Here is a 25,735-nt window from a genome sequence, read left to right as displayed (position 1 = left end):
ATGCATGAATAAAAGTAGCGGTGGTCAAAGATTTTGTTTGGATTTATGCAAACCACCAGGTCAGAAAGTTCAGTGGATAGAACAGCTGACAACAACTTCCCTCGGTAAGTGTGTCTGTTGCTGTTATGTTTTATTTAAAACTGAAAGAGTAACGCTCTAGCTCGGCTAATTTAGCATGACGCGCTTTTTTTTTTAAGAAGAAGAAGAATCGGAATGTGAAACGATGTCCCGGATTGACTGGGTCTGATTCGGAAAAAGTAAAAAAAAAAACATAAATATTATTCCAGATCGTTACAGAAAAGCTTGGGCTTTTCTGTAACAAAGAAGGTCATGGAGGGGCTGTTGACCATCTCCAGCAGTCAATGAGAGAGAGGTGGGGACACAGAGTATATAGGATTGATTAATATTGAATGTGACAGTGGAGTTAATGTACAGGTGTGAAGAAGATGATGTAATGATGCAAGCTGCTGTCTGTTGAATTAGCGGCAGTTTATGGAGGGGTTTTAAATTGTAAAGTGGAAAGATGAGTGGACTGTGGACCAGTTTGGCAAAAGTGTGAAGGAAGAACTTGCTTGATGCTGCAAATATGAACGTTAACCAGATGATGTTATGATGTGGAAAGTGAAGGAGATTATGGACAGGGCTCTCCAGGATGGCGCCAAGGCTCTGAAGCTGGGAGGTGGGAGAGATACAGGAATTGCCAATGGAACTACCAGATTCGGTTATAGTGGACTTTGCACAATAAGCAAATGAGGTTACTAAGGTGGCATGACGTCCACGGCCCAAGAATATATGGGCTGACTAGAAAATGTTTTCAGTCAAATTGATTATTTTTGCTTTAACCCCTGAATATTATGGATTTTTCAAAATTGATATTAATACATGTCTTGTGTCCTTCACATTTGTAAATTAATTTTGTTGTTTGTTTTTAAAGAGTATTATTACGTTTTCTGCTCAAAGCGGTTAAAGTAAACTAATACCCACTCCCGAGTCCCGACATTAGATGGCGCAAGTTTAAAAACAATAGTCTAACCTACTGGATCTAGCTAGCTACCTGAAAGAGCAGCTGCTAGCTAACCACTATTAATAAAACTTTTATTCAATAATAAAACTTTTGAAATGATCCCCCCCTCTGGTTTTTTTGCAAATCGCACACTGCTTTTACCCATCAAACTATATCAAAAATAATTCAGCAGAAACGTGTTTTCTAGCTGAGGAAACATTTAGGACACTACCTGCTTTAATTGAATTATCTAAGATGCTTTTTGTAGCCATCCACCAGTCTCTAACATCAGTCTGAGGAAAGTCTGACCCGCTTATCGCTTTCATCAGGGAGGGCCGTCCTCCATTTACAGTCTGTTTTAAGATCTGGACTTTGACTCAGTCTTGGACTTTCTATTTCTCAATTCTCAGTCCTTCTTGGGTAGATTTTACTGTTTTGGGTACTTGTGTTGCGATGGGGAGTTGTACTTCAGCTTTAGTTTTTCAGCAGTCCACAAAGCAGGGGATTCTGGGATGGTAAACTGGCCAGGTCTTCCTGCAACAAAACATCCCAACACCAAGACACGTCCACCTCTATGCACAGTTAGAATTAGTAGTTGTTTTTTCTGGGATGCTGTTTTTGTTTTTTTGTTTTTTAAGGAAGATGCAGCTGACATCTCCTCTGTTTTACAACCAATTCAGTCTTAGACTCATCTGTCCAAAGACCTTTAATGTAGAAATCTTGGATTTCTAGAAGATCTCCCTGAGTCTGCCATTCGTGTTAAAGGTGTCCTCCCATTATTGTTAAACTCGGGCAATCTGGCAAGAGCCTGCTGAAAGTCTGAAAGTCTAAATGAGGTTTTAGGGTTCCTGGAGACATGCATGTTGCTTTCTGCTTTCAGCGTTAACTTGCTTGGACAGAAATGCCTGGTCATGTAGGCACTCATTTTGAATGTTTTTATTAAGATCTTTGTAATTTGTAAGCTCCAGTCACATTGAATAAATAACTCTGAATATAGTTTCTATTGAGACTCTTCTGTAAGATTAAAAGTACCTTTTGTAACAAACAGCCATTAATCGGGTATTAAACACACTTTCCATTAAGTCCACTTTTCTGTAGTAAAAACGTTTTTATTAGCCTGATGTTCTAAGAAACTTGTGTTATGTTCTAATCTTAAATATCATGCTGTAAACTGTAAGCATAAATCTGCATTATTAACAGGAAAAAGTAATGAAAATATCAGTCTATATGTAGATTCATTAATATATTTCTTACTGTATTAAGGTACTAAAATAAACTTTTCAGAAATATTCCAATTTATTGAACATGACTGTATATGCTGTAGAATTAGATGGGTGCAACATTAATTTTAGACCTGTTTAAATCCCTCATTAAACATCTTGACTTTAATCTTTAAATATGGTTCAAATTGATTTGAATGTCCAGGAATGTAAAAAGAAACATTCTGTCATAAAGGCATATATATATATATATATATATATATATATATATATATATATATATATATATATATATATATATATATATATATATATATATATATATATATATATATATTTGACAGAATTTATGTTTGACCCTAACACTTTTACACACGCATACAAGTCTTTGCTACCCAAGCTGGATCATCTTACCGATGTCTTTAGCCCGCGCAGCGACTGGCCTACGTAGCTCCGTAACAAACTTCTTGGCATCCAGCCGGATCTCAATGACGTTGTTCAACAGGGCGAAGAGAGGGGCCAGTGGGAAGGAAGCCACGAAGAGTGAAACAAAACCAAACTGGATTACTGTGGATAGACGCAGAAAGAAAAATCAGGATTATTTGCTTTGGTAACATACTGTTCACACCAATCAATGCACTATTAGTTTTTTACAGTTTTTGGTATAGAGAAGGTATGCACGGTAAACTGTTGCAACCAATAGCAAGTGATGAGGAACCAAAGCATGTTCATTCAGGTGTTTTTAGCTTTGTAATAAAGAAAGAAAGGGAAATCATAGATCCATTCATCCATCCATCACAGTCAAACAGAAGGTGGCCTGCTCCCTCTGATCTTCATTCATAAATGATGGTACGATGGAACAGGACGAAAGGATTGGGTCTTCATCAGCTGTTAGGTGGGCAGTATTCTGTTATGCTGAAGAAACAGTTGAGCAAAAAGGTACGGTTCTCGATTCTGCAGGTTCCAAGGCCAACCGATGATAATGAGATGTAGAATATAACCGACAAAAACGAGACCTTGTAAAATAAGCGGCTGAAATCAGCCTCCTCCATAGTGTGGCTGGACTTTGGCCTAAGTTGGGGAGCAATACACTTTTGAAACAGTCTGTGCTGTTTTCTAAATTTTATCATTATTGTTATGGAAATATATAATACTTTTTGGATTAAACATGTATTTTTCTTAAAGGCATTCTATGCAACATTTTTCAGTTAATTAATGTGTTCCATACCGTTTTGAATGATTAAATTAGTCATTTCAGGTCGAACAAAGGTTTTCTCGGCCGCCCTGGTGGTCTGTGGGGGAAATACCGTACTTGCAATTGCAAGAGCCCTCGGCCCGCACCCACAGGCTCAGAAGTCTCGTGCAAGACCGCAAGAGTCGGTCTTGCTTTATGGCGAGAACTCCATGTGTTTTTGCCCTGCCATTCACTATATGCACGCGCGAAAGCAACAAAAATGAACCGCAAGTTTTTTTTGTTTTTTTATTATTATTATTATTATTATTTTATTTTATTTTTTTATTTATTTATTTTTTTTTTTGAATGTTGGCGAGGTGGTAGCGTGAGTTTGGCGAGGCGGCCGTCTCGCCAAGATAGCGCTGCGGGAAACCCTGATGTTCATACTTTCACTGTGTTAGTCATTGTTTGTACTGCCGTTTGTTTGACTTTTCGTTGTGTTCACCTGTGTGCTAAGCTCAAATCAACCGCGCCTGGCTTGACGGAGAAACCAGAACAGCTGAGCATCTTTATGACAGTGCAATTTTACTTTCGCCCTCTGGGGGGAGCCTCGCTGGAAAATCAACCCCGGTTGCTTAGTATACCTTTAAGGCCCAAAGAGTTGTCTTGTTGTCATTAAAACTGGCTAGGAGTCTACAGAGAGGGAAGATGACAGCAATAAAATTCTTTCAAGCACTGGTAGAAGACCAGGCTTGAACAGACACTGGAGTTTTATGGGGGAACCTTTCGGAGTGGTATACGGTTTGAAAGCCTTTTATGGTTCTTGATGTTATCTGAGTTAACTCCTAAAGTTCCTTTAGTTCCTCAAGCTAACATGGGAGAACAGACTTCCTTTTTCTGTGAGCAGATGAGCCCCTGGACACCGAATGTCTGCAGGGACTTCACCATCCCCCGGACACTCTGGGAGGGGCCGGTCATTCTTTTAAATTAGGACTCTAGGCTGCGTTTGAGTAACCTGACAACAGCCAGCTGCATGTATCGCTCCGCCTAGCTCCACTCACATACATCTGGGACACGGCTCATTGAAAGTGATTTCCCCAACCAAATTTTTGGTCTGGCCAATCAGGACGCAGGGCGGGTGTTTCATGGATGTGACGTAGTGGAGAAGTGACCGTGAGATTCCAACAACAATGGCGGCTCGCATCGAGGAAGCAAGCGTTAGCATTGATGCTGCTATTTCTTCCGTGTTGTCCAATCTATCTGATATTGTGTCATTAAAAGAACATCAGAGAACGGCTCTGAAGGCTTTTGTTGGTGGAAACCATGTTTTCGCCCTTCTCCCGACCGGATTTGGCAAGTTTTGTTTTCCGGACCGGTTAGCGGTTAGCGCGAACCGGGAGGCCTTTAGTCCTCGACGCGGTCGGCCCGGGAGCGACTCCGACCCGCGGCGCTTTGCCGCCTGTCTTCCCCCCCACTTCTTAGCTTCGGTGTGACCACTGCAGTGTTTCCCGCAGTAATTTGCTTATGCGAGGTGGATCGACTCGCGGAGCGGGGGGGGGGGGGGGGGGGGGGGGATGGGGCGGTGTGGCTGACTTTTTCTCCGCGGAGGGGGTGGGGGGGGGGTGTGTGGACGACACGTTTTCCGCGGCCGCCTCACCAAGGAAAACCTGCACTACAGCCGCAAACACATAAAAAAAAAAAAAAAAAGTGTTTTTTTTTTCGGCGTCGGTCTCATCAGCGTCACGGGTTAGCTTCGGTGTGACTGGTTGAAATAGCACGTCGATAAAGATGACAGACAAGTGGCTTATCCAATCATATGCAAGGAGTTTTGATAAGGCCCAGCCTTCAGTAAAAGCAATTCCTATGGCCGTGTCCCAGATGTATGTGAGTGGAGCTAGGCGGAGCGATACATGCAGCTGGCTGTTGTCAGGTTAGCGTTTGAGCAGATAAGGACTTACAGCACCATGGAGTGGGATATCGGGTAATATACTAGATGAAGCTTTATGGTAATGTAAGTGTTTCTCTCCCTTTGGAATTCCAATTATAAGGAATACATGTATATTTTAAGTGTTTTTTCTCTGATAATTGTTTCCTTCCTTTGTTACCAAATCTCCAAACCAAGTGAGACAGGAAGAAGTAACAGGCTGCTCTCGATTCTATACATATAGTAGAAGTTACTGTGGGTAGAATACAATAAAATCAACTAACTAATTATAATCAGAAAGTGAGATATTTGGATATTTAAGACTAAAATACGGTCAATAATAAAAGTGTATGCATATGTGAAATCATTCACATATCCATATTTTATAAATAAAATGTTTTTCAAATAATAAATGTGTTTATCATACATTATAAATGTTTATTTGCACAATCCAGCCTTTCTGGATTGTTAGAAAATCTTTTATTATCACCACCTGCTGGTATTACTGCGCCTTTGCAGATGTTTGATGTATTTAGCTGATTTAAGTTTCCTTTCCTGCTCTTGGTGAAGACGGACATCTTTCTGCTGTTGTGCCATCAAGCCATGAGGAAAAATCAGACTAAGTTGGAAACAACGTAAAACATGACACTGTTGCACGCACACAGGAACTACCTCTCACAGCACGGGATCTCACGATAAAAAGGCTTGCTGCCCACATATAATTGCCCTCATTTTCCCGTTGCTCTGTGGGAGCCACCTTGGGGAGCACACTCTCATTATCCTATGCAGAGCAGAGGACCCGACTGGGTTCGGAGAATTGCCGGCTGGATTAAAGCTAAGTCTGCAATCTAACTTCTGCATAACCAGACACTGGAGTAAGGAATCCATCTATGCTGAAACCAGCCTTGTTAATTTTCTCAGCTGTTGCAGGAAAGCTGACTCGAAACGTCGTGGATCGGTCTCTTCGCCAGGGACCAGGCCAAGCTGAGAGGAAAAGCTGATCTGAAATCGCCTACTAAAACCGGCTCAAAGACTCACAATGGCAGCTACCAGGGTTGCTTCCCACAGCGACGTTTGGGTTAGCCGCCTGCCCGCTAATCAGACAATCAGCCTTCACTCTGCCGGCTTCAACTGCTTCCAACTGGATGCCCAAAGTGAACCGAACTGACACAGAGGCACTGATAGGTTTGGCAGAGAAATAAACAGGAAAAGTTAAATGGTTTATTTAGAATTGTTTACTTAATATGTTTTCACCATGTTTTTAACACTAGAAGTCCCAGAGAATTTCAGTTTTCTTGCAAGCCCCTCTCCCCACTTCAGGTTTGTGTATTCACTCTACCTTGCTAACTGTCCCTATTGTAATGTAAATAACCTGTGACGGGTCCTAGTTCCTGAGCTGAGAACAGGTCATAGCCATGCTTTTCCAACAAGGCAAGGCAGAGCCTATTTATATTGTCCATTCACCAACAGACTCATTTATATTGCAAAGCTCACTACGTGAAAAAAAGAACAACTTAGATTTAGGATCTGGAGAAGGCATTCGACCGTGTCCCCCGAGGGATCCTGTGGGGGGTACTCCGGGAGTATGGAGTATCGGGCCCTTTAATAAGGGCTGTCAGGTCTCTGTACGACCGGTGTCAGAGTCTGGTTCGCATTGCCGGCAGTAAGTCGGACTCGTTTCCGGTGAGAGTTGGACTCCGCCAAGGCTGCCCTTTGTCACCGATTCTGTTCATAACTTTTATGGACAGAATTTCTAGGCGCAGCCAAGGTGTTGAGGGGATCCATTTTGGTGGCCTTAGGATTGCGTCTCTGCTATTCGCGGATGACGTGGTCCTATTGGCTTCATCAGGGCGTGATCTACAGCTCTCACTGGAGCGGTTCGCAGCCGAGTGCGAAGTGGCCGGGGTGAAAATCAGTGCCTCCAAATCCGAGACCATGGTCTTGAACCGGAAAAGGGTAGAGTGCCTTCTCCGGGTTGGGGAGGATGTGCTGCCCCTAGTGGAGGAGTTCAAGTATCTTGGGGTCTTGTTCACGAATGAGGGGAAGATGGAGCGGGAGATCGACAGGCGGATTGGTGCAGCGTCTGCTGTGAAGCGGGCGCTGTACCGATCCGTTGTGGTGAAGAGAGAGCTGAGCCAAAAGGCGAAGCTCTCGATTTACCGGTCGATCTACGTTCCTACCCTCATCTATGGTCACAAGCTTTGGGTCGCTACAGCGACTCCTATCCTCCCTGAGGTAGGGTGACAAGACGTCCTCGATTTCCGGGGACTGTCCCCATTTTGGACCACCCGTCCCCGGCTAAAGCTGTCCCCGGAAATGTCCCAGATTTTATCAAGGGGGAAAATATTGCGTTTAGACCAGGGGTCACCAAAGTTTTTGAAACTGAGAGCTACTTCATCGGTACCGTGTCATTCGAAGGGCAACCAGTACCGACCTTTGAACTACAGGAGTCCATGCATACCTTAATTGTAGGTAATAAAACACGTTTTAATGCTTTAGTCATTTTTAAATCTGTATAAATACAAGTATGATTAAAAAGAAGAGCAACTGAATAAAATAACACTTTAGATGCAGCTCACTGGAAGATTGTGCTACATTTTTGAACAGGCTTGTGAGCACCACATATTGTCCTGGGGGGCTACCTGGTGGCCGCGGGCACCATGTTGGTGACCCCTGGTTTAGACTGTTATTACGGTAGAGCTGTTGCGCGCAGAAACAGCTGTTACGGTAGCTGGCTGCGCTGCTGATAAAAGAAACATGAGGAACAGAGCGCACCACTAGATGTGCGGTAATGATGCTGTTGGATGTGGTCAGCACTCATTAAAACACGACAAAGAAGAAGAGCGCACCACCTCTAAAACAGAAGAAGAAGAAGTGGAAGTTTGTTATCATAAATGGTGGCAACTGATGGGGAGCTGCTGTGTCATGGTAAGTGTGTTGAACTATTGATATTATTTGGATCGGGCTGATCCTGTGAGAAATGTTTGGTTCGTGTCCAGGTTAAAAAAAATAATCAATAAAAAGTAAGACCACGAGTTGCTGCTCACATGAGTAAAAGATACTCGGATAAAATGTAACAGAATGATTGAAAACTCCTTGTAAGGCGCTAATCTGGTACGGTGGTTAAACCGTACCAGATCTAAAGATGTTTTAGAATGGATTGGTGACCTTTAGTTTATATTTCAGATAGTTAGTTATAATTTAGAGTATTACAAGTTGTTTTGCTGATTTATAGTTGTGATTTATGAGCATAGACTTTCAGGCTTAGTGTGCTTTTTTACTGCTCGGTTTGGATATATGAAAGTTCCTCATGAAAAAATAGGAGTCAGTAACTGAAAGAGACAAGATCTACATGATCTGAGAATGATGGAGTAAGAGATAACCGCCTGTTTAATTAATTATGTTGTTTTTGCTTGTAGCTCCAAATATTGTGGTAATTAGCATTTTTAGTATTTCATCAGATGAGACAATAATAATAATAATTAAAATAATAATAATAATAATAATAATAATAATAATAATAATAATAATAATAATAATAATAATAATAATAATAATAATAATAATAGGACGTTTTCATGTTGTACATTCTAATGTTTTTGGAAGTGATTTTAATTATATATAATTATATATGTCTGTTTTAGAATAATGGAAGATAGAAAGGAGATTAAATGAGAGTGGAGGAAAATAGGAACACTGTTGGAAAGAACGGTTGACAAGAAGGGAGAAAAATTTACTTAGAAGAGTATTAATAAAGTTCAACTGATAAAGTAACCTATTGAGTAATGTAGTGTGCAAAGTATGCAATGTAAAACAGAGTGGCTATATACTCAGGTTTGAGTTGAGAAGCCCAATGTCTGCGGATATAACCTCTTTCTGAGTCTCTGCACTGAACATGAGTTTCACTGCACTTCCCTTGCTGTGGTAGAATGAAGAGGCAGTTTAGTTGTATTTTCTCTTGTGTTTTAAAGATGTCTGTTCTGCACATAGTATATCTTCTTCTCCTCTTATTTTATCCAGACCTCTGGATACCGTGGCTGATGGCTCTTCAGACACAGAAGGCCTTGAAGAAACCAGAGATGATCACGTGTTAGCTGACTCACTGACCGGAGTTAACTCACCTTAAAGGAGCAAACAATATACTAGCACATCAACTACTACCATACACATACACATACACACAATGTAGTTATACACACTTTATGTAAGTTTATACATGCTCATGCTGCACTACACACACAATCGCTTGAATTCTTGTCAAGGGGATTTCCAAGTCTGTGCTTTTTTTTAACATGTTTAACACCTTTTCACCTCACATCACCACAACCTATTTTCTTGTCCCAAACAGGCTCTATGCACAGCTCCACTTCTTCCTGACCTCAGTGTAACCTAGGGTATAAACTGCCTTTAATTCCACCTTGCTGCTCCATTGGCTAGAATGACAATTGGTCACATGGTGCATTCAGCCAATCACTGCATCTGGAGTGGTTATTCAGGCCTGCTCCAGCTTTCCCAGTCAGGTGTGAGGGGGAGAGCTGGAGACAAAGGAGCTACAGGTTTGTGCTTTCAAACAATTAGTTTGACTCTTTATTATGCACTTTTAAAAACTCACAGTATTAATAAAATCATACAGATCTGCATACCCAGTGAGCTTGAAGCTAAGAAGTTGCCTTTCCCTGAACTATTTATGGAATTGGTGAGTAGTGAACAATGTTTGGTTGTTTAGCATGTTGGTGGTAGTAGCCCATGCTAATTGTTTGTTTTATCAATTGTCACAGTTTAACTTCTTAAACTCAAAATATGTGCTAAGATGACATATGACATGATATAAATGCTGATATCTTTATTTTGTCTGAAAGATTAGATGTGGATGTAATGGCATTTATTTATGTAAGTAAAAGTCTAGTTAACTAGCAGACTGGTATTTTACTAGTCCTGTTTTATATTACAGGCCAGGTGATCCCTTTTTAGGGTTAAAAGGATGGCGAGCTTTTCACAACTGGCTGGGCCAGGAGAACCTGATATTCCCTCCATGCTGATCTGGTAGGAGGCTGATGGTCTGTAGCATTTTTCCCCTTCCTTCTCATCATACCGACACACAATTCATGATTCATCTCTTCTCCGTTGGACACAATTTGCGCTTGGACATTTTTCACCTAAAATAACTGGACAATCAAACTATGGACTTTTTGTGCGTCAGTCAGACATGGTGCTGACTGGTGGGGAAATGCAGGAGTTTTGTGGACATTCAAGAAGATCTACTGCATTGTTGTATATATTTATTGTATTTATATTGTTTGGGTTTATGTATGTTTTGTGGTGTTTATTTTTTTCCCTTTGCTTCAAAAATGCATAATATTGAAAGCAGTTGTTCCTTTGTATTGGTTTTTCATTAATCACTGACAGCAGCTCCTGCAGACGAATTTAGACTTCTGATGTCATATGCGTTCTGGTCTTTAAATATCTAAATTAGTGTTACATCAGCAGCTCCTTTATTTCCTGTCTTTCATTACTGGACAGACTGATTAATCCAGGTGTCTGACCTCATTAACCAGCCAGACACACCTGGATTAATCAGCTTGTCCAGTAATGAAAGACAGGAAACAAAGGAGCTGCTGAAGTTCAGGAAGTAGTGGAGCTGTGCTTATATCCCATTTGTGGGATAAATTAATCTGCTACTTTGAGATGCACTGGCCCCTGATGCACTCAGTTGACAGTAAGAAACATGTATCATCCTTTACCTGTGGGCTTGACCGCTACTTCTTTTTGATTTTGAATGAGTATTTGTTTCACCTTTTTGAAAAGGTGGGGGAACTCTGTCTTCACAGACAGCCACAGGCTGTATTTACTTGTTTTTCTTTTCCTCATGTCACTCTCCCCTCAGGAGGCGGCAGAGCTCTTTGGGCCCAACAAAATAGGAAAGCCCTGCTAATCACCCTTGACACCCCCCCACCACCACCACTGTCCCCCAACCCAGAGATACAGTTCTAGTTTTCTATTAATAACACTATTGATTTATTAATTTTATAAATCTTAGGTTATACTAAAAGTATGGTGAAGCACAATCCTGGCTTTTACACTTGATTTTTGTTGTTTAAATGTTAAATATGTAAAGATAAATGAACCCATTACTGTCCCCGTTTCCTAATTTCATCTTGATGAGATGTATCAATTTTTATGTACGAGCAAATGTCCCCAGATTTGATTTCAGAAATCTGGTCACCTTACTCTGAGGTATAATCGTACTGATAAAATAAAGCGTTCTAAAGAAATTTATTTTTACTGAGATTTGTTTATTGAAATATAGTGTTAATTCAGACAAACAGCATTCTTTAGTGATGTTCTCTGGATGTTCATTGTATTTCTGTAAAAAAAATTCTTGAACTTTAAGAGAAGTTGTCACTGCTTTATTATATATGTGTGCAGAGTTTGCTGTTAAAAGAAAGCCAGTGTCACTGTTCTTGGTTCTTGTATATCTTTATTTAGTTACATTCTGTCTGCTTTTGTTCCTTTCTCTCACCTCCTGTTACCACACAGCACGCACACACAGAGCTAGTTCTTAGGAGTGAGTTTATTGAGTAGTGTGGAAGATGGATAATGACGGAACCCAGAGTCTTTCAACAGACGGAGGTGTAGGGTGCAGAAGCTGGCCGGCAGGAGGCGTGTGGAGAGACTGACCGGGAGGAACTCTGGAGCCGAAGACTAGCGACCAGGACGGAGCATCTGAGCGGAGGACTTGAGACCAGAACATCTGAGCGGAGGACTTGAGACCAGAACGTCTGAGCCATGGACTTGAGACCAGACCATCTGAGCCATGGACTTGAGACCAGAACATCTGAGCCATGGACTTGAGACCAGAAAATCTGAGCCGTGGACTGGAGACCAGAACATCTGAGCCATGGGCTTGAGACCAGAACATCTGAGCCGTGGACTGGAGACCAGAACATCTGAGCCGTGGACTTGAGACCAGAACATCTGAGTCAAACAAAAATCAGAACACAGGGGAACCAAAAGCCTAGGAGAAACACTGGGGAACCAACGAAACTAGAGAAAACGGGAAACCAAAAGTTAGAGAACACTAGGGAACCAAAGGGGCTAGAGAACACTAGGGAACCAAAGGGGCTAGAGAACACTAGGGAACCAAAGGGGCTAGAGAACACTAGGGAACCAAAGGGGCTAGAAAACACAGGGAAACCAGGGGTCAAAAGCACGGGGGAACCAAAGAGGCTAGAAAACTCTGGGGAACCAAAAGTCTAGAGAACTCTGGGGAACAGGCGAGAGGAAACACCAGGGAGACAAGACAGGCGTGCACCAACGCCAGGGGGGAAAAACGGGCGCATGGAAACGCCAGAGGGAAGGACGGGCGTACGGAAACCGCAGAGGGAAGGACGGGCGTACGGAAACGCCAGAGGGAAGGACGGGCGTACGGAAACGCCAGAGGGAAGGACGGACGTACGGAAACGCCAGAGGGAAGGAACGGGCGTACGGAAACGCCAGAGGGAAGGAACGGGCGTACGGAAACGCCAGAGGGAAGGAACGGGCGTACGGAAACGCCAGAGGGAAGGAACGGGCGTACGGAAACGCCAGAGGGAAGGAACGGGCGTACGGAAACGCCAGAGGGAAGGAACGGGCGTACGGAAACGCCAGAGGGAAGGAACGGCCGCACGACAGCGCCAAAGGGAAGGAACGGCCGCACGACAGCGCCAAAGGGAAGGAATGGGCGTACTTAACGCCAAAGGGAAGAACAGGCATACGACAACGCCGGATGAAAGAACAGGCGTACGACAACGCCAGAGGGAAGAACAGGCGTACGACAACGCCAGAGGGAAGAACAGGCGTATGGAAAACACCAGGGCTCAACAACACACGCTGGAGCACGACTGGCGTACAGAAACGCCAGGGGAAACCCGCCAGGGGAAACCCGCCGGGGCGTGAAGGAAACGCCTTGGCTTGGGGAAGAGAACACCGGGGCGTGGGGGAAACGCCAGGGTGCGAGAAAAGAGAACACCGGGTCGCGAGGGAAACGCCGGGGCTCGAGGAAGGAGATCGCTGGGGCGCAAGAGAAGCATGAACTTCTAAAACACTAGGGAACACTAAATCCAAACGCCAGGAATCTAAACACCAGGGAACCAAGAAACCTAAACACCAGGGAACTGAGGACGTTCTAACATGCCGGGGAACTGAGAACAGAGGGCGTCTAAACACGCCGGGGAACCGAGAACAAAGGACGTCTAAACACGCCGGGGAACCGAGAACACAGGACGTCTAAACACGCCGGGGAACCGAGAACAAAGGACGTCTAAACATGCCGGGGAACCGAGAACAATGTAAACACCAGGAACTAGAGGGTGACTAGGCAGCAACAGGCCAGACGGGCCAGAGGGCACAGACAGCAACTTCTAAGCACTGGAGGGCTCTGGCGGCGACCTGCGTGCGCTGGGCAGCGACAGGCTGGCGCACCAGAGGGCTCAGCCGGCGACTTTGGAACGCCGGAGGGCTCTGGCGGCGCCTAAACACGAAAACAACAAGAACTAAGAGGGCTAGGTGAACAGAACAGAGACACTAGGGGAAGTCAGAACAAAATAAAACTACTGTAGGCTAAAGGGAACTAGACTAACCTAAGCAGGGCAAAAACAAAACAAAGAAAACAGGGGAAGGAAAGCGTAGGGACCTTGAAAGCGCAGGGACCTTTAAGAGCGCAGGAACTCAGATGGCGCAGGAACCCAGACGGCGCAGGAACCCACACACATAGATACTAAGGGGATAAACAAACAAAACTAAATAAAAACAAATACAGAACTAAGACTAGAACTACAAAACTTAACAGACTACAATGCTATACCGGAACTACAGGGCTAGACAGGGACTACAGGGTCAAGACAGGGACTACAGGGCTGACGGAGCTACAGGGCTGACGGAACTACAGGGCTGACGGAACTACAGGGCTGATGGAACTACAGGGCTGACGAAACTACAGGGCTGACGAAACTACAGGGCTAAAACTAGAACTAGGATAGGAACCAAATGCTAAAGCAAAACTATAAAACAAAGCAGAACAGGGAGATGAGGGCAGGTTCCGCTAAACTGATGAAAAACTAGATAACTAAAGCTAGAAATAAGAACACAAGCAAAACAGGAAGTCTAAGGTAAAAACTGGAACTCAAAAACAAAACTCGGAAGACTAAAAGCTAACCTAGAACAATAGAACCAAGCTGGAAAAACAAAAGCTAAATAAAAACTCAAATACTCAAAAGAAAGAAAACCCCAAAATAACCCTAAAACACCCAAAAATCCTAAGTAAACCAAAAACTAAGGTTGGGCCTAAACAAATGAACAGAAGGCGGAAATAATTCTTCTAAAAACAGCAAAATATACAAAAAGACTAGAAACTAAAGCAGAACTAGAACACAACAAACCAAACCTAAAAAAACTCTAAGAAATCAAAGAAACACTGAAAAACTAAGGAACGTTAAGTAACTCAAAACACAGGGACCCAAAAAAAATAAGTCAAAACAAAAACAGAAACCAGAAGGCGCTGGGCAGCAAAGTCTTAATATGCTGGGCAGCGGCAAAAGTTAACGCTGGGCAGCGATGACGAGGAGCGCCATCCTTTGATGCTGAGCAGCGTGGGAGGCGGACTTCGCGGAAGGCGATCCGGGAAACAGAGTCAGAGGCGGGGCGTCGCGGATGCGACCCCGGCAGACGAACCGGAAGCGTGACGTCGCAACTCCGAAAACAGAGGCGAGGCGTCGCCATACGGCGACCCAGGCTAGATGAACCGGAGGCGGGGTGTCGCCACACTGCGACCCAGGCGAGATGAACCGGAGGCGAGGCGTCGCCGCACGGCGACCCAGGCGAGATGAACCGGAGGCGGGGCGGATCCTACCAGCTTCTGCACCAGGCTCTGTGCGTGCTCGGGTTCATCCCTTGGCCGGTCCATAATGTCATAATATTTTTCTAGGATGAACCCGGACACAGCATGCACACACAGAGCTAGTTCTTAGGAGTGAGTATATTAAGTAGTGTGGAAGATGGATGATGACGGAACCCAGAGTCTTTCAACAGACGAAGGTGTAGGGTGCAGAAGCTGGCCGGCAGGAGGCGTGTGGAGAGACTGACCGGGAGGAACTCTGGAGCCGAAGACTTGAGAACAGAACATCAGAGCCGAGGACTTGAGACCAGAACATCAGAGCCGAGGACTTGAGACCAGAACATCTGAGCCGTGGACTTGAGACCAGAACGTCTGAGCCGTGGACTTGAGACCAGAACGTCTGAGCCGTGGACTTGAGACCAGAACGTCTGAGCCGTGGACTTGAGACCGGAACAGCTCACCAGGAGAAGAGAACAGGAGTGGGAACAGAGCTGAGCTGGATCTAGGCTGAGACTGGAACAAAAACAAAGGTGACGGAAAGTCTATTTGCTGACTGTAACAAAAACTGAGTTGACAAGGATTCTGGCAGAGACGGAGTGGGAGTGAACACTATGGACAACGAGAACAGAATGAGGTGAGTCTTATAAAGAGGTGAACACAGGTGGCAACAGATCAGGGGTAATTGCAGCCTGACAGGTGACGGGAATGAAAACGAATTAGTGTCCAGAGGTGTGACTAAAGCTGAGCGAGGGAGAGCTAAGTGAACTAAAAAATATCAAAGAAGCCAGACAAAACTTAAACCATGACATATATATATATATATATATATATATATATATATATATATATATATATATATATACATATATACTAAACATTTCTCGCTCCGTCTCCAGTGCAGTCCTGATTAGGAACACCTGTCAGGCTGCAATCACCATGGACTCATTCCACCTGCTCACTCCACCATATAAACTCACCTCAGTTTGTCCATGGTTACCGGTTCGTCCCCAGTCCTCTGTACACCATCCCTTCAACCTCGCCTGGTAAATGGACTCTGGTTTTCGTCATCCACTTCCTGCTGCTTTAATAAACTTTGGAAACCAGCTCTGTGTGTGCGTGTGCTGTGTCCGGGTTCATCCAAGACAAAATCATGACAGAACGAACCGGTCAAAGGATGAACCCGGTCACACAAAGAGCTTGGTGCAGGAGCTGGCAGGATTCTGGATTCGTCTCCGCTTCAGCCCAAGATCTCCGTGGGTGCCTTCGCCTCTGGTTCTGTTCTCGCCGGGATCGCTGTTTGCGATGCTCCGCCTCTGGTTCGTCTCGCCTGGGTCACTGTTCCGCGATGCCTCGCATCTGGTTCGTCTCGCCAGGATCGTTGTCCACGATGCCCCGCCTCTTATTCGTCTCGCCTGGGTCGCTGTTCTGCGATGCCTCACCTGTGGTTCGTCTCGCCTGGGTCGCTGTACTAAGACGCCTCGCCCCTGGATCGTCTCGCCGGGATCGCTATTCGCAATGCCCCGCCTCTGGTTCGTCTCCCCGGGGTCGCTATTGCGATGCCCGCCTCTGGTACGTCTGGTTCCGGCGCTCTCAAAGGTTCCTGCGCTCTCAAGGTTTCTGCTCTTACAGAGGGTCCTGCGCTCATGGGTTCCGACGCCTTCCCCGCGTCCACTTGGTTCCTGCGCCGACAAGGGATCCTGCGCTCCTGAGTTTCTGCGCCCGATGGGTTCCAGCTTTTGTTTTGTTTTTGCCTGCCATCCGGATACCCACACCCCCCACCCGCCCAGGCAAAGAGGTTATTGGTCGTCTGGAAGCCGACCTTTGGGGGGGGGGATTAATGTCATAATGCAGCCTGAAGGCTGCATACTGAAAACATTTGTCGCTCCGTCTCCAGTGCAGTCCTGATTAGGAACATCTGTCAGGCTGCAATCACCATGGACTCATTCCACCTGCTCACTCCACCATATAAACTCACCTCAGTTTGTCCATGGTTACCGGTTCGTCTCTAGTCCTCTGTACACCATGCCTGTCTCGTTCCTGTTCGTCTCCTGTGCCGTTCCTGCCAGTTCCTGCATCCCTTCAACGTCGCCTGGTAAATGGACTCTGGTTTTCGTCATCCACTTCCTGCTGCTTTAATAAACTTTGGAAACCAGCTCTGTGTGTGCGAGTGCTGTGTCTGGGTTCATCCAAGACAAAATCATGACATTCTATATATATATATATATATATATATATATATATATATATATATATATATAGAGAGAGAGAGAGAGAGAGAGAGAGAGAGAGAGAGAGAGAGAGAGAGAGAGAGAGAGAGAGAGAGAGAGAGAGAGAGAGAGATAGATAGATAGATGAGCACCATGGTGAGGGCAGTACTTCTCCACTTGTGAAAGTAAATCTGTTGGGCTCTCTTTGGCATTAAGACAGGAATAATGCTACACTGCCAGACAGAAAAAAGAAAAAGAAATAAAATTACAAATCTTCTTCCTTATTTGGTGCATAAAGAGTTGTTTACATCTGACATTTAAATAAAATAGTCAACTTAATTCTGAATATTAAATAAATGTATTTAATTTGTGGTTAACAATTGACAAACCGGATGTTGTTGACATTCTTTTTTCTGGTTGCTACAATTGGAATTGTGGAGCTAACATATGACTAATACTGGTGTCTTTTGTTCACTATTTAATGATTTCTTTCATAATGTGAATGATTCCATGATTTGGTTCAAAGACACAACTTTCAGCTGTGAAATAAAATTGTTCTGTCATATCTGTGACTGAACTGAATGTTTTGTTTCCTCTGGGATCTCACTATAGAGTAATGATTGTATCTTTTTTGCTAGTGACTGTAGATTATAGCTGGTAAATATTAGGTGCTGAATTTAAATGCTTCTAGTATATAATTAATATAATACATGGGATTATTTCGCATCTTCTTAGTTTGCCAAAGGGAAGCAGAGTAGATCAATGAGAATGGTGTGCAGTCCTTTCTCTCAGGTTGATTAATGATCGGTTCACCTCCATCTTAAGAATGCGAAAAAGGAAACCCAAGAGAGACACTGCTGTTTGCCAGTGTGGGCCGGATACATTGCTCTGATCAGAGTAGTGGAACCTAAGCAGTGTGGGAACAGGGATTTCTAGCAAGCCGGAGACTGACGGCTTTACCTCGGGACACCACGCTGAGACAAAGAGCGGCCAGGAAGAGAATACGGCAGCAGTGCAGCGAGCGCTAGAGGGCAAGCTCAAAGTAACCTCGCCGTCTACCTGAGCCGAGGTCGACGGGTCCGGCCTAGCCACACAAAGAGTGCACAGGAACAGACAGGCCCTCGTATAAAATCTGAGTTCCTGCAAATGGGCTCAATCCACTCATCATTGTGTGTGTGTGTGTGTGTGTGTGTGTGTGTGTGTGTGTGTGTGTGTGTGTGTGTGCATGTGCGTTTCCATGCAGAGTGCAGACATTTCTGAAATTCTTTGCTGCGTCCTGAGGCAGTTTTCCTCCCACTCTCCTGTGTCACACAAAATCTCCCTTTTCAACACATAAAATTGACGTTTCAAGCTGTAAAACCTGGAATGCAATTAAAGACTTGAAAAATCTGTGTGATACTTCCCCTTGTAAATACGCATAGCACTTTAGTTTCCTTGAGGTCCCAGCATCTTCCAGTAGTTTTGATAAGATTGCTGAAGAACCTCAAACAAAGGAATCATTCATGTTCTTTAGATTTTGCACATTGTGTAGTTTACAACAGAATAAACTGCATTTCGACAAAAAGTCCCATTCAGATGCTGTGCTGTTTAGTTAAACTGCTGCTGAACTTTGACTCCCATTAGCCACGTGAAAAGCATCAAAGACATCAGGCTGTGGAGCTGTGTCAACCTTCATGTGACGGCATGTAGACATAAGTCAAATGTGTCCTTTTATCCTGCCTAGCAGTTGAAGTAGTCCTGTTCTGTCTGACTTTATCAGTCTTGCAATTATATATAGGAATTTAGAACCAATGTGGAAAACATTGCTTTAGTTCATTGAGGTCTGGGAGCATTTCTTTCACAGCATTTTAACTGCCGTCTGGACTTTGACTGGTCCATTGTAACGCCTCCATTCTTTTCCTCCCAAGTCATTCGGTTGTAGATTTCCTGCTGTGTTTGACACCATTATCCTTTTGATGACCAGGTTTACATTCACATTTGACTCTGAAACACGTTGGTTTACAGAGGAGTTCATAATCGTCTAATAGCATCCCTGGTGCTTGGGCAGCAAAACATGTCCAAGTTGTCACCATTTCTTCCCCGTGCTTAGTTGGTATGAGCTGTTTCTTCTGAAATATTGAAATATTGTTTTTGGGTTTCTACAAATAGGGCGACTTATCTCTTGTTTGTCTTTCACTTCATTAACAGCCTTTTATGGTTAATTCAGATTCAGCTTTGCAACCGTGCAATTAAGCCCAAGATATTCACGATTAACGCCTTTCAAAATTGTTAACAAAGAAATGTGTTGATAAAAAAGACGACACATTAACCCCTCACAAGGTGTTTTATTTTATAAAAAATCATTTTATATTTACTCTTTCATAAACTTGGCATGCTGAATAGTTTTATATTGTTTTTGATGATTAAAAGAAAAACCTGCATTGACATTACAGCGCTCAAAAGTTGTTTTGTAATTGCTGAGCAGCTTTAGCATGTCTCTTCTAGTATCTTTGACTATTCATCTTTGCTGATGAGAGTCAGGTCTTTGAGGTTGGATGGCCTCCTTGCAGATTCAGCTCAGGCTTCAGGCTGAGCCTGTTCAAAATGATGACACTACTTCCAGTCAGAAGAAACCTAATGATGAAATGAAAAGATTACTTTAAGCCTAAATCTGCCAGGGGGTGAATAATTTTGGGCTTAACAGCACGTCATGCTATTCTAATTCTTTTTAATGAGAACAGGCAGTGTAAGGGTAACCTTTCAAAAAAAGCCATTCTTCTTCAGTCTTCTCAGTGTGTGTGGTCATAAACCTTTACCTGTAGAGTCTGAGATGGAGCTCTTTGGTTTTTCATAATTTCTTAGAACATTGTGCAGCCAGACCCAGGACTGAATTGCCTTGAACATCCTCTAGTAGACAGCTGTCTCAAACTGGAAATAGATTTCCACTTTTTACAGTTTAAGAGCAGTACCAATTACCTCTTAAAGGTCATTGTGGATGTCTGTCCTCCTCAGCATTTTGTTAACACTTGTATAACACATAGTGCTTTAAGTGACCAGTATGCACTGGAACGCAGTACCGGGTACCGGCACTTCTACATTTTACGCCTCAGCAAACTGGGACTTTTTTCTAGCATGCGGTGTGTACCGGGACTTCTACACGCATCCCTGCCCCCTGCCGACCTATCCACAGTTTATAGAAATAAATCGCATCATAAGAAATCCATTGCCTTGGCGCACAATGCTTGCAGTACGTTAGAGTGGATGTAGGCAGTTCACATGAGAGAGGAAAAGCTGAGGAAATGATCATGACTGTGATGTTTACCTAGCTTCAAGAGGCTCAAAGAGGAACTGACCTGGAGCAGAGCTGAATGATAACCCTGAACAGTCCTTCACTACAAGAAAACAGAGGTCATACTCAGCTGGCATAAACACATCCAACAGGGAACCTGCTGCTGCACAAAACGCTTTGGTAAGATCAGGGGCTGTGATAGCCATTTGGGGCCTGAGCACTACCCAAACCGCTGCCTATTATGGATGTGCTCACACTTCTGATCAATTAATCACGTGCATTTGGTAATCAGCACCTGGTTGCTACTTTCACTCTTAATCCAGTTGTGTTATTTTTAAGACACTATTTACAGCAAGAATGTATTTAAAATGAGGGAGAGGTGATGGCAGAAAACTGCAGCTGTAGGTATAAAAATAGTAAACATTGGTCCACTCGGAGTCACGTAACAAGAGAATGGCGCAGCAGCAACTCTACAACAGAATGACTTAAAAAAAACAGAAAGAATCATGAGAAAGTCCAGAACCCGAGTGTTTGAAAGGCAGACATGGGACCCAAAGGAAGCTGTCCAAAACCCTATAACCTCAATAAACTGAAGCAAGGTCAGCCAAAGCTCCTCCACAAGTACAGACTGATAAGGTCACAGAGAAGACAAATATTTCCTCTGTTACTTCTAAAGTCTTCAGTTACATGTTCTTACTTGTAAAGTCATCACTGCTTACAAGCTGTTAAATCATGATATATTTGTTTAAGGATGGCTTAAGCTTCTTGGCTTTTGTTCGTATCAGACCAAAATATCCAGAGCAAACACAGAATAAAGGTACAAATTATCATTTAATTTAACAATTGAAAAAACAAACTGCATGTATATTAAAAGCAATTTCTCCGATGGTTAAATCAAAAACGAAGTGGGGAAACACCATATTCTTTGGAAAGCTGAGTTCTTCTTTATTAGCCTCTAGCCTGTAAATCAAGAAATTACTTGAACAGAATCTGTTTGACAACATGAAGTAGGCTCAAAGCTGCACATAATGTCCGGTTAAAAATAAATTAAAAAACAGATCGGAAACAAAGTCACTGACATCTACAAGTTCGGAAATAGTTTCAAGGCCATTTCTAAGGCTATTGGACTTCAGCGAACCACAGTGAGAAACATTGTTCACAAATGGAGAAAGCATGGGACATTGGTGGACCCTCCCAGGAGAGGCCAGTCTATAAAACTCCATTAGAGCTTTGACAACTCACTCAGTAAGTAACAGAAGAACCACATCTTTACAAAATGACACCAACAAGATGAGAGAGGAAACAAATAAAAGTAGTGTCAAACAATTTGTCACGGCCCAATTACAATGACCCATATCTACTTCAAACACAGCAAACTGGTCCACAAAGGACATGGAAGCTTTCATCTGCTATTGCATTGCAAATGTTTATGTGCTGTGGTTTCTGGCTGACATGGATATATTGTGGATATAGCATAAACACTGAGCCTACATCCTTGCTTCCAACTATTGGAAAACAACAAAATGTATATAAATACAGGTCTTTTTAGGGAAGAGTATCTATAACCATTATCTCTTTTCTGAGGATTTCCCCCTCAACAACCTCCATCATTTTGAAGGACTGGATTCTGTCCAAACAAATCCAGAACATCCTGGATCCATAAGCTTTTCAGTCTAACTGCGTGTGTTTACGAACGGGGCCCCTTGGATTATGCAACAGCTTTCTGTGATGTTTGGGGAAACTCAATTAAAAGAATTGTTGGTTGCTTATTCTGTGTGTGTGTGTGTGTGTGTGTGTGAATGCGGACTCACTCATCTCCATGTATTCTGGTGTGAGGCCTTCAAACGGAGCCAGAGCGTAGTCCAGGTTCCACTGCTGCGGAGGTCTCTCCTCATCCTTCTGCTTCTGAGTCGGCTCTTTTTCCTTTAGTGCACGAATCAACTTCTTCAACTTCCTATTCAGATTGAGCAAATTGTTTAGGAAACCGTTAAGACAAAATCGGAGACAATATTTACATATATAATTACATTTTGAAATTATATAAAAATGTATAAAAATATTTGTTTAGTTCTGTTTCACTCTTCAAAGACAATAGATTTGCATGAAAAACTAACCTGAATGAATAATAGTCAAACTTTAAACTACAAAGTATCCCTTTAAGTATCTTAAAGGGATACTTTGTTTCATGTTGACGTAGGATTGTGTGTTTTATGTCTTAGTAAACAGTGTCTTAAGTGCAGTAGATTGCAGATATAACAATTTCCTTTTTTTGGAGAATTGGATATAAATTCTAAGAGACTAAGAACTTTAAATTTTCTGCAATTTGAAAAAGTCAGAAGGTTCCTTACTTATTAAATTAATGGTTTGTAAAGTCTTTTACACAACATAATTGTGTTATGTTATCACAGTCCCTACCGAAAAGGAACAAAACCACATGAGTCCACAAGACATTCAGTCTCTCATAAAACACTGCTTCATCTGTGAAATGTGGCCTGATTTTTTTAGCCTCCGGCATGCTTTAGTGTAACTTCTTTATATTTCAGTGGTGTCTGAACATAAGTGGCTTGTAGCATGTGCAATTTATTCATTTACTAAGCCAGGCTACCACAAAATGTTTGGATATGTTGAAAAAGTCGATAACATGAGTACAGCAACTCTGAGACCCAATATATGCAGCGAATAGGTGCTAAATGTATGTAAATGCTACACAAATGTTGCAGCAATGTTGCTTGATCTCATACAACACTATGCAGTAGCTCTGTGTATACTGGTGAGCACAACCTCACCTTGCTTGCCATTTTGAGTTGGTGACAATCAGAAATTATGTATAGAGTGCAGAACCTTCAGCTCAAGATGGTTAGGGCATTTTTAGTTATTGAAAAGGAAGAAAATAAGACATCAATTTCACTGCAAAAGTAACTTTGGTCATGAATCAAATTTAAATTTTAAATGTTCATAACACAGAGATATCACTGGACTTGAGTCTGCTTCCTTTCTTCACATTTAAACATATTATTTTGGTAATAGCAAGCCATGGCTGACTGTCGTTGCTCATACTTTCAGCAACCTCACTAATATGTGTAGGAACAGAACCAAAATAAATATCCATAGGCACAAAACTAATGAGGGATAAATACTATTAGGATACACCGACTGCTCCTAAATACACCACACAACCATGCTGTAAAAAGTTGGTCTCCAAGTGAGTTCCTGATGCATTAAGCCTACCCAACAAGACACTGAGAAAAGTTTGTATTATAATTAAAAAACTTCAACTAGATCAAAAAACACTAATCCAACTGTGCAAGCAGAGACGTAACAGTAAAAACATCTAATACGCATGTTTGTGTGCATCCTTGAAACATATGAATATCCTCTACTTTCCTCTCTAAAAGTATTTTTGCTCTAGTCAACATTAACACACTGCATTTATTGTAAAACTATACATAATAATAGGTTTGCAGCACTCTATCGTGAGATAAGTACAAGTGATTACAGCACCATCTCAATAGAATCCCATTTTTCTAACAACCGGAGGCTGTTAGAAAAATGCATCTAAAGACAAGTTAAGGCAAGAGAATCTGTGCTATAGATATAAGCAGTAGAAACGCAGATGGAGGATTACAGGTATCATTATTTTTGAGCAGACCTTCTGATTTAAACGTTACTAACGGTAGAGATGTGTTCTCTGAATGTAGACACAGTACTAATCCCTGGGTACCTCTGACATTATGTGCAGACTGAGTTGTGGGTGATTTTATGAATTAGAAACTTGTGAAACCTGTACTGAAAGGGGATGCCACTATATGCTTATCTCAGCTGAGAATAAGAACCTGAGGCCACAGTTCGCGCAGCCTCACCAAAAATGAACAAAAACAGAATGGAAGAATGTTGTTTTCATCCAACATTCAGATGTTAGGGTCAGAATCTGGTGTAAAAAAAACTGAAAGCAACGAACCCATCTGCTGCATGTGAATGTCTGTAATGGTGTGGGGGATATTTTCTCTTGTCACCCGTTGGGCCTCTCAGTTCTAAATGCTCATAAAACGCACTAAATACTAAACACACAACTTCCAGCAGAATGACACACCAAGTCACAAAGCTCCTCCCAAACGGGTTTTGTGAATGGGGGAATAACAGCTCACTTTATTCTCATGGCTGCCACAAACACACTGTATTCCCCAACAGTGCTATAAACTCAATATAATTGCAGAGCTATACTCAAAGCTGCCATATTGTTCAGGCACAATGTTTTAAGTTCACTCAACTGGTTACCCAGTTATTGATTATTTTGACAATATTAACTCTTAGTATATGAGTAGAACTGACCCCCAAACTCATTCCTTTCAAGAGTGGATTGAATTTACGTCTGACGTAATAATGACGTGCCAGTTCATTGGATAGGTTCATATCAAGGTGAGAACGTGCTTGTAGGCTACTTTGTTTATTTATATGTTTATCGTCTTCCAGCGGGCAGTCCTCAGCTAAAGCGTAAGCTGTGTCTTATGATGTGGAACACATACTGGAGGCAGGTAACACTGCATATAATGCCACACAAACTCACAAGGGGGCAGAAACATAATGTTTTAGAAAAAATGGCTAAGGTCATTTTTAGTTTCAATGCCTATGCCGGTGAAGACGAATTGGCAAAAGCTGCAGAGGCATTAGTGCGCAAGCACCCTTGCCTAAAACAGCGTGGGAGTGATTGTGGTTGGTTGGCTTGGCAGACCAGCTTATTTTTTAAAATGGGTAACTGCCGTCACAAGTTGAGTAGAGCTGGGTGTCTAGAGGTAGCAGTTAACTCAGGCAAAAGAAGCCAGTCTAACCCTGATGAAGCAGCATCCCATGCAAACATAAAAAAAGCTTGCAGAGCTGAGCTAAATTACTTGCCAAACTTCCCCAAAGGAGAAAATGCCACTAGTTCTAAACAGTTCAGACTGCAGCTTCTTGAAGAAATTTCAAGGGCCGAGACAGATCCAGTTTTAATTGATAGGCTAATGAACACTACCTTTGCACTGCGCAGAAAGCACGTTATTGTGGACAACCCGTCACAACCTGTGAGTGAAGT

General features: G+C 42.8%; 1 protein-coding gene and 1 long non-coding RNA gene across 10 annotated transcripts in view; one reads left to right on the top strand and one right to left on the bottom strand.

Annotated features, from left to right (window-relative positions):
* Positions 1 to 25,735, bottom strand: part of ano2b (anoctamin 2b) — a 213,782-nt gene that overhangs the window by 45,760 nt on the left and 142,287 nt on the right. For 8 of the 9 annotated variants that reach the window (XM_036132395.1, XM_036132388.1, XM_036132391.1 and 5 more), the window contains 2 exons: positions 22,479 to 22,621; positions 2,638 to 2,790 (listed from right to left, as the gene is read on the bottom strand). In XM_036132395.1, coding sequence (XP_035988288.1) covers positions 2,638 to 2,790; positions 22,479 to 22,621 — 296 coding nt within the window. Of the gene's footprint in view, positions 1 to 2,637; positions 2,791 to 21,479; positions 21,628 to 22,478; positions 22,622 to 25,735 lie in introns of those variants that run through there. The other variant, XM_036132396.1, reaches the window with a different exon arrangement.
* LOC118560874 lies at positions 9,477 to 10,874 on the top strand. Its single transcript, XR_004929658.1, has 3 exons — positions 9,477 to 9,877; positions 9,955 to 10,017; positions 10,273 to 10,874. It is a non-coding gene; the product is annotated as an uncharacterized LOC118560874 (long non-coding RNA).

This window comes from Fundulus heteroclitus, unplaced genomic scaffold (assembly GCF_011125445.2).
Source record: "Fundulus heteroclitus isolate FHET01 unplaced genomic scaffold, MU-UCD_Fhet_4.1 scaffold_50, whole genome shotgun sequence".
Classification (NCBI taxonomy): Eukaryota; Metazoa; Chordata; class Actinopteri; order Cyprinodontiformes; family Fundulidae; genus Fundulus; species Fundulus heteroclitus.
Note: the sequence above shows the minus strand (reverse complement) of the source record. Positions and strands in the feature narration are given on the sequence as shown.